This window comes from Cryptotermes secundus, unplaced genomic scaffold (assembly GCF_002891405.2).
Source record: "Cryptotermes secundus unplaced genomic scaffold, Csec_1.0 scaffold3553, whole genome shotgun sequence".
Taxonomy (NCBI): Eukaryota; Metazoa; Arthropoda; class Insecta; order Blattodea; family Kalotermitidae; genus Cryptotermes; species Cryptotermes secundus.
This window is the reverse complement of record NW_019740729.1, coordinates 1-20695: the sequence shown is the minus strand read 5'-3', so window position 1 is coordinate 20695 and position 20695 is coordinate 1. Positions and strand designations below refer to the sequence as shown.

General features: G+C 39.9%; 1 protein-coding gene across 1 annotated transcript; it reads right to left on the bottom strand.

Annotated features, from left to right (window-relative positions):
* Nucleotides 1-283: 283 nt before the first annotated feature.
* Nucleotides 284-19485, bottom strand: LOC111872635 (stathmin; the record flags this gene model as incomplete). Its single annotated transcript, XM_023866719.1, has 6 exons — nucleotides 284-490; nucleotides 6026-6166; nucleotides 9552-9692; nucleotides 14417-14425; nucleotides 17217-17399; nucleotides 19308-19485. Coding segments are annotated over 6 exons (736 nt in total), but the record flags the coding sequence as incomplete, so codon positions are not given.
* Between the last annotated feature and the right edge of the window lie 1210 nt (nucleotides 19486-20695).

Here is a 20695-nt window from a genome sequence, read left to right as displayed (position 1 = left end):
TGGGAAATTCTTGAGTAGCTGCAGATTTGGCGGCTCCTCCAGAAGGGCTCAGCTCCATGAGTAAGTAAGTACCACAAAGTCAGACACTTAATAAACGGTCCATTGACAAGTTACTCAACAGTGGAAACGAGATTATGCAACAGTAGGGAAAGTGGAGTTTCTAGAGGCGTTACTTGGCAATGCTGCTGAGAGTTGCCTATTGCTGCATACCAACCAGCGTGCTTCAGCTCGGCATGTCATGGAGAAACACAGCTTTCTTTACAGTTGCATAACTTGTCAACTGACCGTTTATCAAGGGTGTGTCTCCATGTTAACTAATTCCAAATCCAGTTGCCAACAAGCTTTGTTCCTTGCTCAGAAGGGAAGTAGGGGCTGGGCAGAGTCAGCTCCATAACTGCATGTCCAACTAGCCTGAAGAAGCAGTCTGCTGCTCATCATTCTCACTTGATAGACGCTCCTTATTCTGTCGCACCATCTCAGCCCGGCGTTCCTGCAGGAGAAGACAACTGTTTTATAACACTGTAAATCATGAAGGAGGTGGGGCAGAAAAGAGCAAATAAGATTAAAATAGAATTGGTTTTAAGGACAAAATATGAACACTTCTATTATTTACTAGCATAAAACCTATTGTAAATTCAAGAACAATTCTTAAAACCAAACTTCATCAAAAAGAACTAAATAGCTCATTTATAGTAAGACACTAAACTTGACAAAACAGTATGCTTCTATCTTAATGGCTTGGAAAGTCTGCACCATAGCTCAAGCGGTTAGTTCCTGGCTTCCCACCGCGGCAGCCCAGGTCCGATCCCGGTTCTGGTCAAGTGGGATTTGTGGTGGAGAAAGTGGCGCTGGGGCGGGTTTTCTCCAAGTACTTCGGTTTCCCCTGCCAATCTTCATTCCACCAAATTCTTCATCATCATAATCACTCGGGGCAAGCTACAATAGGCCAATTACTGGTCACCATGCCAAGTGGACCCAGTTGGACTCCACCACCCACTAAGTGAATTAAAAAAAAAATAAAGAAAAAAAAATTGATGGCCTGGGGGAGGGGGGATAAACTTGCTTGTAAAAAGCAAACTTTGTCTGAATTACTGAACACCTCTTTTTGCTTTCTCATGTAAGCGGCCTCCGTAGTCTAGAGGTAACGTTCCCACCTCATGACTCATAGTACGCGGGTTCAAACCCGGCGGAGGTCGTGGAATTTTTAAGGGTGAAAAAATTCAGGGAACAAGTCCTCCAGGAGGGACTTTAAGCTGTGGGTCCCGTGTCGTAGCTTTACGGCACGTAAAAGAACCTCATATCTTCAAAGATCACTGAGCCAAATTCAAGAACGTTTCCTGCCCAACAGTAGTCTCTAACCCCTCTGATAGATGGGGGAAGCATTATAGATACCGCCAAGCCAGTAGAGGCCGAACTCGCTGGCTCGGTCGGGACTGATGGTACGCACCAATATCGGTAGGGTATAGAGACTGGTAGAATATCATAGAGGGAAGCCCAATGGACAAATACTGGTCTAAGTGCATGGTGAAACCCACCCTCTCCAATAACTAACTACTTTCTCATGTACTACACATATGGTGTGCATGTGTGTGTGTGTGTGTGGGCGGGGGGGGGCAATTTTATTGACATGGACTCGGGAGTTTTATCCATGCCAGGTCAGTGCCCACTGAGTCTGAACACTGCAACTCCAACAGGTGGCCTTCAGATGAGACCCAAATCTCAAAACAGAAGTTTTCTCAAAAATTAAATTCCAGTAACTTAGGGACAACACATCCCTTAATAAACCTGAACAGGTGATAAATCTTCAGGTAAATAATAGTACACACACTAGGGGCCAAAATGCAAAAAGATTTTCTCAAAACTGGTTTTACTGGTCAGATTTCACTGTTGTGTGAAATTCTGCAACTAACAGCGGCCTGTTTTTTTATTTCCAAGGTAACGTAGCTCAGGTCAATTTTATGAGTATATTACAAAGAAAACATATGCAATATCTTGCATTAATTTTTTAAATTTGCAACAGCATCAAAACGGCCATTATCTGTTTCGTGCATGACCAACAGATACATTTCTTTCTGTCACATGACCAATTATAGTAGTCATTGTTGCATGATTTGGCTACCACATACAAAACAAATACTGACATACTTCATAAATTTCAATAATTGTTATTACTTCCACATTACCGCCATACACACTGCTTTCCCTGTGTATCCTCTGTACTGTCTTCCCTTATGTTAATGACCAGCCATTATTCTGAACGATGTCAAAGGCAACAAAGCGACAAAACCTTCTCCAGTCATTGCACACATCTGTGTAACTTTTTCCTGTTGGAATATTGTACCTAATCCTCCAGTGCACTAACAATGGAAATTTGTTTTTGACAATTCACTGCTGCCTGGTAGTCAATCTCAAGGCTCTTAATGCCCAACCACACAATACAATAAAACCTCACTAACACAGAACAGGAGTAATGGCTAATCAGCATTAGTAACAAGTATGAATTATGGAACATGTCCCTTTTTTATTTTGAGCCAGGACAGCTCAATCAGTATAGTGATAGGCTACAGCCTGGATGGCCAAGGCATCAGGGCTTCCTTCCTGGCAAGGCCAAAATACTTCATCTTCTGTACAGCATCCAGACTGGCTCTTTACCCAGGGGTATAGAACCAAAGGCATGAAGGTGCCCAGTCACATCCACCCATTACTGAGGTTATGAATGTGTGGACCTGTATCTCCACTTGCCACAGATATTCAAGGCATGGTGCTTAATTAAACAAATATAGAGACAAACATTACCATGCCAGAATTATTTTCAAAAGCAGGAAACTATCATTTTATGTACAAATTAGATGCTATACATTCATTTCAATACTTATCCAAGGCAACAGAAACTGTGAAATGTAACATTAAATCTTGTTTAGAATAAATTTGTTCAGCACAAACAAAATATGGACAAAAGATTTTATCATCTCCATAACACCCAGAATGACTCTGGGGCTCACCCAGCCTCCTATACAATGGGTACACATGACTGATTCCACAGGGACATGAATCTGACCACTCACCTCAATCTAGTCTTAACGGAATAGAGCTTAACCCTTTCGTGCGGTCATTTAAATTCCGCTGCCGTGTCTCTCCGGCGGTAATATATTCAGCCGTCCATTTAAATTTTGCTCGAAAATGATTTATTCATCATTGTTCTTAAATTATATGAGATAGAAACATGAAACGTTCACTAAAAAGGTGGTTTTATAACCTTACATTATAATATGAGCGCCCAGTATCTCGGCAATGGAATCAGGTGACGCCTTGAAGCATTCTTCTAAACACAACGCTGACTCACATTCACCACACCAATACTGCGTATCTTTTCTTTGGCCCTTTTTTTTTAACCACACATCTTCTGTGCGGCCTTGCCTTCTTCCTCGTGGGGGGAATACAAGAGGAAATGTCTCTCCGTGAGTCGTACTGCTTGCCAGATTAGCTGCAGTAAATTCAATCTTTATGTTATCATAACAAGGGGTTGGTGCTTCTGCGTTTCATATTCTAAGATGTCGTAGGGGTGACCACAGAATTCATGAAGTTATTCTAAGAACTGGCTGGTATGTAGTGCACGAAAGCAGAGCTTAGCTGGCTCAAAAAAAATATTTATGGTCATCCCTCGAAACGACCACCAAGGTCAGTACAATAAAATGGAGTCAACTGGAGCGATAATACATGAAGGAATGAGTTCTTTTCCCCCCCACACACACCCGTATCGTCACAGGGGGTGACCACAGTGTTCTGCCTTAATTCGTGACGTTATTCTAAGAATTGGCTGCTATGTACTGTGCAAAATCAATCAATCTTGCAAGAATAAATTTTTGGACATCCCTCTTCTAAGAATTCCAATTGAGTGTGTTAGTGTGGCCAGCTCAGGGCAATATGATATTATAAACACAGCACATATCACCTCTGCTGTTTATAACTTCACAGTAAAGTAAACACGCCATTCATAACAGTTTGAATGAGGAAACCTCTTCCAAGAGTAACAGGAAATTTGCTGCAAGACAGGCATATGTAATGATGAATTAGCGCAGCTAAACTCGTGTCTCATTATATATGGTTCTCCTGACAACAGGCCAGCGAAAAATCTAACAATCTACAGCAAAATCATCAATTACTATGGGCGTTATAATATAGGTGTGCAGCTGGACGAAACATAGACGTCGAACCCCCGCAGACGATTTAAATACCTAACGACACATACACGTCAAACCACGCTGAACGGTTAATTAATTAAACCCAAGGATAATTTTACCTTTAAGGAGGAAAAAATGACAGCCAAAATTATAAAGGGTTAAGAATAATGAAGATTTACTGTACGTGGAATGTCTCAAAAAGAGGGAACCCTCAAGAGAAACAATTCCTACCTCTAATTACTTTCCTCAGATGACCCCTAGAATGATCTACTCTTATATAAACCATGATTTCATGGCAGCAATAGAAATTTGTACCTGGCACAGGTCATGATATAACCTGGCAAATAATCACATAACTACTTCCATACCTTTCTCACAGGCCATCCCAGCTAGTCTTAGGCATTTATATGTAACCAGTATAAAAGTTACAGTTCAATGAACAATACAAACAATTCTTAACAAAGTGGTACATTCACTGAAATGTGATCTACACATGCATAAAGACAGGAAATATAAATGCAGTAAGCAAACATGCAAATTAAATCCTCATTGGAACAGAGACATACTTGTTTCAGAACATTCTCTTTCACACGATCCTGACTTGCAATTTTTTGGCCATTCCTTGACACTTGTGCCAGCTTTCTTCTCAGTCTCTTCAAATGATTTTGGATAGTCTGTTCAACCTCTGCTAGCCTTTTGCTGTTCCGGTACATAATGTCGTACCACATGCAACATACTCAACTACAGTGCAACACCATATAACGCATCAGCAAAAAGAATAACCAATACCATATAACAAAGTGTTTCACCTGATCTCTGTATTCTGGATACCTTGTAAAACAGGCATTAAAATTCCTGCATAACATTCTCTAAAGAGATGCATTTCAATATGCTAATGTGACATTTACTTTTCCTCAATCCTTTTTCTTTTATTATTCTGACCAACATATCACGATTTTTCATGCTGCTCAGTATGCTCTCGTAAGTACTGGATGACACACGGAAGTGAATTTCATTCTTTTATGCAGGACTACATACCATTACTGTGCCGGGCATTTACAGCTTTCTGTTTCTGGTTCACATGCTTCCCAGCAATTGAAATGAGAGTCCTATATTACCAACTTACAGCTTCATTCTGGAAGCTCCAAAGAATTCCTACTCACCTTGGTGAAATCTCCACCGGTGTCCATAATTGATGCAGTTGCAGTACTATATCCACACATTTTTTTATTGCTAGCGGGGTGGTACTAAGTCCCTTGTACTGCGGCCACTTCCGGCCTATTGTACCAGCCACTGATGACAGGTGAGGGCGAATGTGGAGCAAATGGTGGAATGAAGATTGGCAGGGGAAACCGAAGTACTCGGAGAAAACCTGCCCCAGCGCCACTTTGTCCATCACAAATCCCACTTGACCAGACCCAGGATTGAACCCGGGCCACCACAGTAGGGAGCCAGCGACTAACCACTTCAGCTATGGCACAGCCATACCCACATATTACCAGCAGCAATAACACAATGTTTATTGTCTGCCTGCCAATGGCAGTGCTGAGTGATACATACCTACCTACCTACCTACCTACGTACCACTCGGCACTAGAGCTCTGGGTTAGCCTTGGCCTCCTCTACAACCAGTCTCCACATCCAATGCATGCTGCCATAGGAATGGACCCACGCATGATAACCCGAGGGTGGTTGTTAGGTTTCTGAACAAAATTCTTTTTACAGGATGAGGTTGTGAGCCTCATGCCTAACACCCAACCTGGAGGACCAGTACTGAGTGATACAGTCAATTATTGTGTGGTTGCAGAAAGTGAGGTACAAAGGTAGGGTGGGTCATTACTCACATGACTACGCAGCTTCTCAAGTTGCTCCTGCTCGAGCTGCTCACGTCTTGTCTGTGCCAACTCCAGCTTACTCTGAATCTGAGACTCCAACTGGTTCATCTTCTCGAGCATTCCTGCCCGAACCCGCTGCACCTGCTCCTCCTGTCCAGTGGACACACTCACCACTCAACACACACACGCAACAATGCTTCATGTTCTTGTTCAAGCATAATGGAACTTTGCTAAGAGGATGTGCCATTGCATTAGGAAAATTACTCTGCCAAAATCCTACTTTCACGGAATTGTGCACATTTAAACAGCAACACACCCCATTCAAAACTAGTTGTACCATACTACAACCCTTTCTCAACCAGTCCTCTAGAGGAAGGTGAAGCAGAGATGCCCTACACATATTTGCAGAAACCTATATTCTATTTAAGCATCTTGTTACATTCCACACTTCTATATGTATAATACAAACTCCGTCGTAAATGCAACACTATTGTAGTTCTTGTCCCCTTCTTTCACACTACATGATTCAGCCACAACCGGCCATCATCAGGTGTATTTTACTTCACGTAGCTGTCACACTGCACTCAATATTAACATTTAAACTCCAGATTTACAATTGTTCATTGCTCTGTCGTCAATCGGCACCCAATATTCCAGAACTCCCCTTGTCGGTTTTGTCAATTATGTTTAAAATCTTTATTAATATTGACTCGTCGATTGTTTTAATATTTTAAATTCTCAATTTAGCTTTAAACCCGTGGGTTTACTAGTAGCAAGCACCAGCAGCCGACTGTCAGGGATCGCCAGTGCTCAACAGGCCAGCCAGCCTTGCCACAACTAGCACTGGCTAGCCTGCTACTGCAAGAGCTTCACCCAGAATCTTGCAGGTTTGCAATCACCGGGCTGTTGCAAGGAAGAAGGTTATCACCAGCTCAGGCTAGTCCGCTATGAAGGACATTTTGCCAGTATTCATCAGGCACACTCTGCTTCCCTGATCATCTGTAATTCATTCTAACAGCAATAAATATGTTACACAAAGGTCGTACCGAAAGTTATGAGCAACATTTTTGCATGGAACCTGGGAACAGCAGACGAAAGAGAGTATGGTGGTAGTTGGAACCAGCTGTTGTGTTAACCTTGAGTGTCTTGTGACATCAATAGCTTGCATCACATGACCAGTATCACTCCTAACAAAATGGCCAACAATGATATGTCATTTCGCCAGCGGGCTGTCATCGAATTTCTTGTGAAAGAGGAAATCCCTACTGCAGATATTCACCAGAGACTTCAGCGTGCTTATGGAAGTGTGTGCATAGGTGCGAGCAGTGTTCGAAGATGGGTGAAACATTTTAAAGATGGGAACACCAGCATCAAAGATGAGCCTTGGAGCTGTGGTCCTCGAACAGCCTCAACTGAATGCAACAAGGAAAGAGTGGATGAGATCATTCAAGATGACAGGCATGTGACTATGGACACAATAGCCCGAAAGCTTGGGCTATAGGAAAGTCTGTGCTCGATGGGTCCCAGGTCTGTAGAAGGCGTCTATTTGAGGCTACAGTTAACAAGGGACTCAGGTTCACATCACGCCTACTACTAACAATATTGAAGAAAAACTTCAAGTAAGATGCTATGTTGTTCTTTAGCATTGAGTTTCTAAATGATACAGAAAGAAATGTAAAGCACTCTTTTCTCTCATACAACCATCTTCTTCACAATACTATGCAGCTTATTTTTCCTGATCTCAATCTGAAGTGTAAATTTAAACCCTGAACAGTAGTATTAGCATTACATATCACACCACAACTTTCAGGGGTCATTGCTTCTTTAAATTGTCTTGTTTATTCTAACCCACATTGCGAAAACTTGGTCTATTCACAGAGTACTTTACCACATCTATTATGATTTTCCCCAAACATTCCTCACAAAAACTGAAGTATCTTATACTTGTGAAATAAGAAATTAACCAGTTTGGGTAAATCTTCCATGCACTATCCATTCTTCTACTAGGAGCAATCAATTCTTATTCAATGTCCAAATGTAGACTTGAATGCACACCACTTTTCACAAAGTCCCATTTTGCATGAAACTTAATTTAGCTTAAACATAAATTACAGCTAGCATTAAATGTGGGCATATGAAATGAATGCACTAAATGTATAATTTAGCATAATGTAAGGTTAAGAACTGTTAAGCTTCTTCTAGCAAGCAGTGCACACACACATATAAACAAAAAATGAAGCTTGTGTCATAACACAAATCAAATTCATGGTTTATAAAAGGGTCTTAAAATATGTACATACATGGCTCCACTTATGATCTCATGTCATGTCAGGTCAGCCCCTTGTCACTATGGCATGGGGCATCCTCAGGTTGAAGATTGGGGAGATGGGTTCCTGATAAGGTGGGTAGCTGCCAATATATTGAATAAGAGGCTGTGGACTGCCCACAAGAGGTGGTCCACCAGTTTAGGGGTTAGGCATGGGACCAATCACTCCTCACCATAAAAAATAAGCTTGTTATGGAAAGTGACAAAGGACCTTGAACAGATTCTTTCAATAAACGACCTAAGATAAAAAAGAAGTGGACGTGATAAAGTACATGGAATGTAAGAAGTCATCCTCACATGAATCATACATTGTTCATATGAAACTAAATTTGGAAGCAAAATAAAGTGAATGCATGGTTGAAGTATGGTTGAAATGAATTAAATGAGTATGAAAAGCCCAGAACCTCATGAGATCATAAAAGAACCACAAATACACCTGTGGACAGAGAAATCTAGTTGACATTCTATAAAAAGAGGCATTAACAGTTTCCCATATCAACTTCATTAAATGCAATATAGTATGAATTGATGGAGACATGACAGATATCAGCATTATGTAAAGCCAGTGACTAGACTGAGAGGCATACAATGCAAATCCAGCAAGTATATCCCTCAAACAAGAACCAAGCATAATGCAATTATGGCATGCTTCATTACCAGGTCCCGGATTTTTATGACCTGAAAATATTTAAAAAACGACCGAAAAAATCCAGAAAAATGACCTAAAATATGACCCAACAATGTAATATGCAGGGCCCTGATTTTGATGACCTGAAAATATTTAAAAAATGACCGAAAAATCCAGAAAAATGACCTAAAGGAGAAAGAGAAAGAACACTCCTCTTCCATATTATTCACATTTCAGAAAACATATGAAGAAAAATTCCCTAAAATGGCCAAAAATGACAAGAAATACTCTTAAAAGTCCAAAAATTTACCAAAAAGTTACCCAAAAAATGACCTTAAACCTAAGTGTCAAAATATGACAAAAAAATTACATATAAAATTTACATTTCTGTAACCAGCAGCTCATATCCGAGACGTATATATTTTAGAGCAACGCACAGGATACAAGGAAAAAAAGATGAGATGTCATCAAAATCCAGGCTCTGTTCATTACAAACCTGCATACATCTCAAACAATTCTGTTCTACACTTTTCAGACCCTTCTATAAAATCAAGAACTGTTACAGTATGTTGCTAACTCACATGTTCCTTAAGCCTATCCAACATTTTTTTAATATTCTCATCTCGCTGAGCAGCTGCTGTTTTGAGCTTCTCCTCAACTGCATTTCTCACTTCATTTGCCTGCATTTCTAGTGACAGTCTCGTCTTCTCCACACTCTCTCGCTATAAGAAAAAAAAATACATACAACTACAAACTGAATATACAATTAGCAAGGAAATTTCCCAACATCATGTGTTACAATATACGGAGCCATGAACCAAAATTAGTGCACAGGAACTCTTTTATAGCAGTAACTGGATTAGGAGAGATCAGAAAATGTTACCAGATTTTGATGCTATACTTCAAAAGTCTAATTGAAAACCCTGAATTGTATATAAGTATAATAAAAAGAAAAGTGATGACTGATAGTTGAAAACTAATTAACAAAGTAAAGGTAAAAGTCAAAGTCATACCCGTGACCACAAACTATGCCATGATCTCATATAAAAACTACAGATGCGAGCAATAAGCCTAATGATTTAAGAACTTAACACTTTGCGGACCAGTGGCATATTTTTATAGTCAGTGCTTCTAAACGTGGCGGACCAGTGGCATATTATTATGATTTTAGGACACGTTATGCACTGGCGCCAGGCAGACGCATGACTGGTGCGTGATAGACCTCTTGAATGTTTGCTTCGTAGTCAGTAACATGATGCCGCTGTTTATGACCCAACTGTTTTCCTTTCCCACTCCAAAAGAAAATGCCTTTGTTCATCTTCCAGCTGCATGCACCAGGGAGGAAGTTACTAGTGCAAAATGGATCAAGGTCAGAAATATTTAATATTTTAATTAACTTAATTAATAAATATTTTCTCGGAGAACAAGAAATATCTGACTTGTTCTCCAATGAGCTATCTGACGTCCCTTGCGAGTCTGCTAGTGATAGCGACTCACAATCTGATAGTGAGTGTGGCAGGGGTGAACAAAAAATTGTGGCCACAGACAGTGAAAGTGACAGTAGCAACATTGCGGGGACAACCACATGGGGAAAAGTAGACAAAATGCCTGCTTTGGGACTGTTTACTGGAAATCCTGGGGTGAAGCAAATTCCACTGGACCCAAATCCACAATTCACAATTCAAGCATGGTTGATGTTCAAAGGAGACATGGACAGGTAAAGAAGCCTGTTTCTATTTCTGAGTATATGTTCATGAAGGAAGTTGATAGAGCCGATCAGTATTTGGCCAATTATTCTCTTCCTTGGAAAACAGTAAAGTGGACAAAGAAAGTTGCCTTGTGGCTTATAAATTGTGCCATTTTCAATTCATTTTTGGTTTTCAAAAATCTAAACCCTCATTCAAAATTGAAATACAAAGCATTTCTGCTGAATGTGGCAAAAGCCTGGGCGGCAGCAGACACAGGCTTAGTGTGACTGGGTCCACCAACTCCCACCCCGCGCAGACCTCACGTGGACCCCCCTGGGTGACTCTCAGGGGATATGTGGAAACATACCCTCATGAAAAATGTGAAGACTGAACATGCCAAGGGGAAGCAGCCTTCTAGGCAATACCATGTTTGCAAAGTACACAAGAAAATGAGTATGACTGGCTACATGTGCAAGTTCTGTGTAATGCCACTTCACAAAGGGGAATGTTTCCAGAAATATCACACTATCAAGCACTTCTAGGAACACTGGTAAGTGTTCTCCAAAAATTTTAGTTCATAAAATTAATTAGGATATTTTATATTAACTTTTAAAGTGAATATTGCACAAGTTAGGGTAGTAGGTCTAAAAATGTAGGTCCCAGGGTGATTTAAATATTTAAATCACCAGCCCCCAAAGTGTTAACCCTAAGGTGAGAACACCAGTACACACTGAATTGGGAGGCCAGTCTGAATATGTGAACAAAGCTAGAAGAAAGTGGTATACACAAATCTTCAGACACACATAACATACAAATATGTTGCTTAATATTCACTACAGAATGTATTTATGTATAAACACTGAACTGGAGAAATAAAAATAAGAAATGCTTTTTAATAAAGTTCATCACCTCAACCCATGAAAAACCCTCCATACAAGCACATTTTTGCTACTAGAAAAAATATATTCATACTTTGAAACAACATTTTGACACAGGGCCACTTTCTGGGGAAAAAGAAAAGAAAACATGTCTGGGAGGTATTCATATAGCCACTTCCTTATAGCAGAGATTTGCAGTCCATGACACAATGAGCTGTTAGTGTCATGTTTAGAGAATGGAAAATTATAACAACAGTAAAATGCAATTTAGCTCCTGGGTTAGCATGCTAGACTCATGCACAAATGGTCATACATTAAAATTCTAATGAAGTTAGAATTTTTCATCCCTTGCAACTGCAAATACAGCATGTTAAACTCAGCAGCAGCATTGGCAGAGGTGGAGATTTTGTCCACATTAACATGGTCAAATATAAGTTCAAAGTTTCACACTCTCCCCATGTTTTTAACTATTGACTTACAAATAAAATTTCATACTGAATTTGTAGGTATGATTTCAATCTGCTTTCATACCAAATAACACATGCCTATCTTGAATAGTTTATTAATTACAGTCATTAAATTGAAAGCTTGATACAGAAGCCCTCCCCTTCAAAATTTAACAAGAGTACTTTGTTTCCATTAAAAGCAATTTTTAGTTGTATTCATATAACAAAACTAATGGCATTATAGAAGTGTTACACTAAATATCAACTTACCATGTATAAAAATACTGACAAGTCCTAATAAACTTCAAGATTCAATGAATTTTAGAACACCTGCAATGCTCCACATATCTGGATAAAAACCTTCTTAAATCAAGACTAAAACAGACGTGGGATTTATAGTATGCATATATGAGAATGACTGTATCCAGTTAAAAATAAGATTTTTTCAAAGTTCTGATAATTAACAGAAGAATGAGAAGTTTCTCTAAAGGTAAATTTTTTACTGCATCTCAATTTATAACAGCCAATCTCTTACGATGCAAAAGAGCTCTAATTATACATTTTATCAGATTTTTTGTGAAAATTGTTGATAAATCACTGTACTTAAAAAATAAATTCCAGTGTCGTGTTTCTTTTCTTTACAGACAGAAACAGGCAGACACAGATTCTGCTGACAAGCTGATTCATGCTAACATTGCAACCATCCAATTATGAGGGATGGAGAAGTTTGTATGCTACTACACAAAGCAAACAAAGTTATCTAGAATTTCCTAATGTTTTAAACTGAGAAATCAATATTCAAATCAAGATAAAGACTTTTTCTCGATTCAATATCGATAACTCAAGGCTCACATGTCCATTTTATGCCAGTTTAGTCAGAGAATGATTAAGAGTGAAACCTTTGGTTTCATGTTTGATGAAGAATTTGAACTCTGAAGATTTAACTTAACTTTCAGATCAAGAATGCCTAATTCATTTTCCCTTTATTTAGAAATACCAATGGCAAAGTGTATTTATTGGATTCTAAAGATCTAGAATAACCAAAGACAGACAATCTAATTTCTATCTAAAATTAATACTTTCAAACCACAATTCCAAGAGCGGCAAACAATTTGGGGCTTAAAAAGTATGATGTTATGTCCCAACTTATATCCTAGTAACTTCCAGAAAGTTCTTATTTCATATCAGGAAGTATGAAAATAAAGACAAAAATGTTTAACATAGAATTTATAAAGGATTTATGGAACATCTCACACATCTCCTAGAAATTTCAAAATTCAACTTAAAATATTTCACCTAACCAATTTTTTACATGACCCTAATCTTTTTCTATTGTCATGAAAATTTGCCAAATAAAGGTTATGTACTGTTCAAAGATCTATGACACCAAATGCCAACTCCATTGAATCGAACTAGTGCCCCACCCTCGTAAGTCATGCCATCACCATTGTACTGTTAATGACAATTTAAAAGGTACAGTATCACAATCAGAAGATCTCCAACAGTATAGTGTTTATCCAAAATTTTACATCATGCACTGGAAACCCTCAAGTGCTGATAAGAATTTCAATGTTAACTTAAACTGAAGTAAGCTACAATTTACCTTTAATACCCACATTAACAAGTAAACCTTCCCAGTATGAACAAGGCTCAGTGAGTGCTGTATTGAAATGTAAAGTGTGTGAATTAGTGAAACAGTTATAATTACTTCTAGTTACAAGTTGTAAGAGTCCAACAAATCTGATTACCAATCCCAACACCGTATCTAATCACTTGACAGAGGACAATATTGTGGCATGACAACTGAAAGCCAGAACAGTTTTACAAATCAATGCGCCCACTGCTAGGAAACGGTGCCATAAACACGTTGGGAAACGTGGACTCAGCGCAACGTAATAACGCACATGTCCTCATAAACAAATGCACGCGGTATCTCCTTCGCTCCTTGAATGAAATCATGCAGCGATCACACGATGCATGTACCGTTGCAGGGGCGTCCAAAGTTCACTCTTCAGTCTGAATGCAGGTTAACGTGCATCCGAATGCAGTGAGTACACTCAAGTAACTGTGCGCTTTGTCCACTCCTTGCTGTCAGCTGTGGCGACACGGGGGTTGCTTTGTTTACGCTGTCTGGTCTCCGCGAATGGACTATAGGGCAACAGGCAACAATATAAGAGGCCAGCTGATGACCGAGCGTGGTAGTGGGTGTTTCGCCAAGACAGACAGCAGTAGAAGGCACTGTGCACCGACAGAAGACAGTGAATGTTGACAGAAGCCAGTGGTTACCCAGCATGGAGAGACAGACAGTTCTATAGTATAGTAAGAGTTAATACGAAAGGAGCGACTGTGAACTGACTTGCTCAACTTTCTGTGGTATAATTACGGCATTGAGTAATAAAGTGACATCGCAATACACTCCTCGAGTTCTTGTTACATGAAATTTCTGGTGCCAAAACCCAAGAGAGGGATACATACGATAAATTTAGACTTCAAGACTTCCAGGGAAAGGAGAAAACAGACATGCCCATGGTCACTGACTTTAACTTGGATCTGTCAATATTTGCGACTTCAGGCTTTTGACAGACCCCATACAGACGATCAACCAGGTTGTAAGATTGTACTTGGAGATACCCTAACTACTTGACATGGCAGATAGCGAACTCCGAAGGCTAAAAAGGAAGCACTCCATGGCAAGGTTCACTACATTTATTATGGCATCCACCGCCAGCACCACACTTGAGGATCATGAGTACTACCGAGACCGTCAACAAGAGACCCTGGATCAACTACTTTCATTGGATAACGATTTCCAGGATCATTTAGAAGACAGTGAATACACAACTGAATACATCGACTCAGAAAAGTGAGCACTTCTGAAGGCCAAGCAGGAGACAGAGAACCGACTCGTCTTGACAGGAGAGAAGCTTGACTATAAGATTGACAGATTGGAAGATGCGCATTGAGAAACTAAAGGCCAAAGAAGAAACGCTGGGAAAATTGGAAGCAGATAGGAAAGCCTGGTGAGAAGAGATGGCCGCCAGCCACAAGGAGATGGTGGCGAAAATCAGATGTGAAACAGATGAAGAGACGATGGCCTGCCAAGACACGACGGGAGCATGTCTAGAAGAGGATAAGCTGACCTCAGTAGATACGAAATCTGAAGTTGCCCAAAAGGAAGAGGTCCCCTTAGAAAACGTCATAGTGAAACCGGCAAGTAGACATAAGAAGCGGCATAGGGGCAAGTAGCAAGCTGCAGGGCGATGTGGAGTGCAAAAGGAACTGACCCAAGGAGGTTGTGGATCTCAGAGGGTATCACCTGCTGCTTGCAGGAAGGTGTCCCGCCGTGCAACAGTGGCATGAAGTAGGAGAGATGCCTTCAAGAAAGAACAGACCCAAAATCAGGATGGGTGCCAGAAGAAATGTGTCATCGCACATGGAAGAATGACGCCCCGTGCAGGAGTGGCACGGCACAAGGGACACATTGTTGGTAAGAACCAAACTAGGAACAACGTTGCAAGAGGAGCCCTGAGATGGCAGACATTCGGTGAAATACTTCAGGTGGAACCGAAGGGCAGCTGGCACTTAAAAAGTATGCAGGCACAAGATGGCAGCTGCTTCTGAAGATTGAGAGGGGAGCAGATGAGCTTGTCAGGAAAGCTTGAGAACTGCAGTTCGGGAAGCAAGCGCCAGATCATCTGTTGGGTTACAAAGAATGATGAATTGGCCGTTGTGGAGGTGTCAGCCCCCTCCGAAATGGAAAGGAGACTGCATACGGAGTAAGAGCCGGGTATGGGGGAACCCGGCCACTAGTGGTGTTGGAGCCCCCACTGGTAAGAAATAGAGAGTGAATGAGCAGTTGTAGAACGAAAGAAAACAAACAAGACACACACCTGGAACTTTTCATGGACATGACAATGAACACAATGAGAATCAGCCATCCAGTGCAACTGGTCATTCCTTTGGACTGACTAGGGTGGGGAAGATGTTGGGAATCATGGACTCAGCATGACGCAATAATGCACGCATTCCCTGCGGTGATACAACAGCAAGGAGCTACATTAGGCAACACTTCTCCGCTGTGATTAACAGCGGACGCTGCTAGGGTAACAGGCCAGTAAACACTTCCCTTGCTGTGACATACAGTGGACCCTGCTCCTGCTAGGGCAACAGTCAACATTATAAGAAGCCAGCTGAGGGCCGAGCATGGCAGTGTGTGTGTTTTGCTGAGACAGAGAACAGTGGAAGGCAGTGTGAGCTGACAAGAAGACAGTGGTTAGCTAGCACGGAGAGATGAACAGTTAGTTCTACAGTACAGTGAGAGTTGTTAATATGAAAGGAGCAACTGTGACACGACTTGTTCAACATTTTGTTACAGTTATGTTGATCTGTAGTTACGGTGTTGAGTAATAAAGTGATGTCGCATTACACCCCTCAAGGTCTAGTTAGACAACACACATTTCTGCAGCAACGAATAAATTTGCAATAATGGAAGAATTCTTGGAATCTGTGCTTTCTACATGGTCCATGCTGAAGTTGAGTTGAGAGTTCAGTATGAAGTCTGGGTCAGTAGTTGAGAGTCTTGAATTGTATTGTTAAGACACCGCTACTAAGCAATGACTAACGAAGACATAGCAGAATGAAAGGACTTAGTGTTTACAGTAGTGACTTGTAGAATGTGTAAACTAGCATGTGTTATAATCCTTTGTAGTTATAAATGCTCAATAAATCCAATTACCAATCCAAACACCATTTCTGGTCACTAACATGCTGACCATCCCACAACTGTGACAGCGCTCAATGCCGCCACCGCTGGCGGGGTGGGGGTCATCCATTGTGCAACATGTCACAATATTAACAAGGAATCTGACAGTAAACACTCACTGTTAAATTTCTGGTTCATCATTTTGGAACACATGTCCCATTACAACATGTTAAAATTAAGTAAGATTTGAGGCTTTCACGGCGGTGACTATGAAGAAAGCAGTCTTCTGGGATTTGGCACCGTGTATATGTGGTGTTAACCGACGTTTCGGAGGAACATATCGCCTCCATCTTCAGGGTAGAAGAAAAAGTATAAGAAATCTGCAAGCGACAAGACCGTGAGAACGGTAAAAGCAGACTGATTTTACCGTTCTCACGGTCTTGTCGCTTGCAGATTTCTTATACTTTTTCTTCTACCCTGAAGATGGAGGCGATATGTTCCTCCGAAACGTCGGTTAACACCACATATACACGGTGCCAAATCCCAGAAGNTTGATGAATGATTCTCGTTTCTCAATGTGCGCTTCCATCTTTTGTTCTAGGGCTTCTCGCGTTTGTGAAATGAAATTATTTGCTTGTTCCTCCCTCTTCTTTGATGCCTCCTCAATCTTTGACATCTTGGCAGCCAAAAAAGCCATCCTGTTTGCTTCCAACGACTGAATGAGGAAAACAAATATCACACATGAATACTGTTCAGTAACAACACAACAGATAAGACAACATAAGGCATAACTTTCTGCAGAGACAATGTCTCAACATGAAGACATACAATTCAAAAACTGCTTATAGCAATTACATTCTGATACACAGGCCTCAAGATCCCGCAGAACAGACATATGAGTAAGAAACTACATTACAATGGTTATTTCTTAAAACGTTCGCTCACTCACTTGGTTATGAAATTCTCCTTCTTTGATGAAATACAGAAGATTTATCACCATGATACTAATCCTATAATCAGCTAGTTGAATCCAGCCTATGACAACCTATACCTCCTAGATCAATTTTAATAGTGTATTCCCCATATGCGGCTAGGTCTTCCACACTGTATTTTCCACTCTCGTTTTTCTGACTAAAATTTTGTATAAATTTCTCCCTTAGTTTAATAAATTAGGTACCACACTATGAAGATGTATGGAGAAGTGGAGGTACAGCTCCATTACTCTTTACTTCAGCACTACAAGGAGGAAAGTGGTCAGCTTCACACCCCCACCATTTTATTCCCCGGAGAAACAGTCCCCTGTACCCATTACACAAAGCTGGTGAATCTGCTGGTTACAAGAGAAAAAACTTGTACAAAAACTCACTGCAAGTCAAATCAACATATTGTCACATGTTAAATGAATAGTCACAGAGCTTGGATAGATAATTCAATTTACTTAACAACTGTAAATCATAACTAAACATAGTTGTAACTTTTGCTAATTCAGTGCTAGATTTCCATCTACAGCACACACCAAGTCTTCCATATATTCTCTTGCTGTTGCCTAGTAACAGCTGCAAACACAATTAAGATTCTTCTGCTCTCACTTACATCATTGTGGGCTATACACCAAATCATGACTCATCTTCAACTGTTGACCCTCAACTCATGACTGCAACTAACCCTCAAACTAATCCAGAGTCAGAGCCAGAGTTACTTCATGACTGGTGGTTTAGCACCAATCAATTTTCACCCTGGCACCAAGCCCCACAAGGCTCATTACCAGAGATTTTCTTTTGGTTGAACCCTTCTGGTCATAGTCTTTATGTGACAACCTCTCTGAGGAGAATATGGATTCATCTCTTATGAATATGCTTGGCGTTTTGTCAAGGGCATGATTCGCACAAGGAAGAATTTACAGTAACTTGCTATATGTGCGATACATGCCCTCATTATTTTGTATGGCTTCTGTTTGCTGCCTGCAGAATTCTATACATATGGAAGAATATGTGCATATGCAGATGACATGGTCATAATACCTAGATCCAGAGGAAAGATAATCAAGATATACAAAGGAAACTGAAGAAAAAGTAGGGAAGTTAGGATTAGAAGTAAATGAAAGAAAAACAAAATATATGATTATGTCAACATAATGGCTATCAAATATTCACCTAGCCTCTACCATAATGGCTCCTGCATGACTTGATGATGGGAGCGCAGCTATGGAGGCAGGGAAAACATGGGAAGCAAACATTACAAACTTGATTCTGAATCCATTAAAAAAATGGTTTATCAATTTTGCTGGTTTAATGAGAATTCCAGATATGTCCCTACCAGAAATCCAGAAATTTACTGTAAAATCTAAGAGGCTAAGACAAGCTGGGCATGTGGCTAGGATGGGAGAAATAAGGAATGTATACATAATTTTTGTATGAAATGGAGAAATGTTTGCTTGGAAGGCCCAAGGAGATGAGGCAGAGACTGGTGTGCAGTGGATGGAATTCACTTAGTGTTAATTAACCCAAGTTTACATGAAAATCAAAAAGAACATGCAAGATGTATCATGGGTAGGTTGTTAATATATAAGTCTGTATCACAGATTTTCAATTTTTTCTGCAGGATTAATGCCGCACAATATTACCAATCTCCTCTCTTCAGCCGCTTTCAATTTCTCCTCGATGTTCTCCACTGAAACCTTGTTGCTGGGGGAGGAAGGTCGTTTGGGAGGAGTCACAGCCACAGGCTCTGCCAGGATTACTTCATATGACAGACCACCCTTAGATTTCTCTTGACACCTGATTTCAGTTGCTGAAAAACAAATTTAAACACATTACAATTAGATGAAAATTCTGGAAACCACAAAATATAAGCAAATGTAATATTTAAAGACTCCTGCTTATTTTTAACCAATTACTGCAATATTATACTTAAGCATCCTGTTACACTCACACAATATATATGAGACAAACTCCGTCTTAAGTGCAACAATTTAATTGTAGTTCTTTCTTCTTCCCTTCCTCCACACTACATGTTTCGGCCCTAAATGGCCATCATCAGGTGTGTATTCTTACGTAGCTGCTACACTGCCCGTAGTTTAAAATTTAAGATCATCAGTCTTTCCAATTGTATGTATGTATAAAATCTTTGTTAACCTACACGCGTAAATTTGATTTCTAAAATTGGCACTTTTTTAAACCTTCAATTCAAATTAAAATGTCTATAAATTTTCANTGCAGCACTATAGACATAGGGCGAGTACCCCGAGAAAATTTTAATTTTTAAAATTTGGAAAAAGAAAAAGAACAGAAAATTTGTAGACATTTTAATTTGAAATGAAGTTTTAAAAAAGTGCCAATATTAGAAATCAAATTGACGCATGTAGATTAACAAAGATTTTATACATACATACAATTGGAAAGACTGATAATTTTAAATTTTAAACTACGGGTAGTGTAGCAGCTACGTAAGAATACACACCTGATGATGGCCATTTAGGGCCGAAACATGTAGTGTGGAGAAAGGGAAGAAGAAAGAACTACAATTAAATTGTTGCACTTAAGACGGAGTTTGTCTCATATATACAATTACTGCAATTTTAACACATAATGTGAGTTCAAAGAAATGCTCTATACTTGTATTAAGGAGGTGTTTGGTTAGAATCTTGGCTGGGCCACTGGCTATTCTGCAGTGTTTGTGGTTTTCCTCAGTCCCTCCAGGATAGTATCTTCATTATGCCACAACTGCTTCCTTCAAATTCATCACCTACCTATCATTATACAATTCAACTCCATATACTCCAGGTACTGACAGTGTACTAAAATAAACCATACAAAAGAAAAAAACATGGCACACAAGTACTAATAAATCATTTTTGATGATACTTATTTCATTGAAGAATCATGATGGATGTGTCCAAAAGAAAGGGAATTGAAATATCTGTTAACCGTTTTTATGCAAGGCTTTTAAATTCAGTAATAACTTCATACATTTCCTTACTAGTTTATAAAACCTTTCAATTAAACCATATGT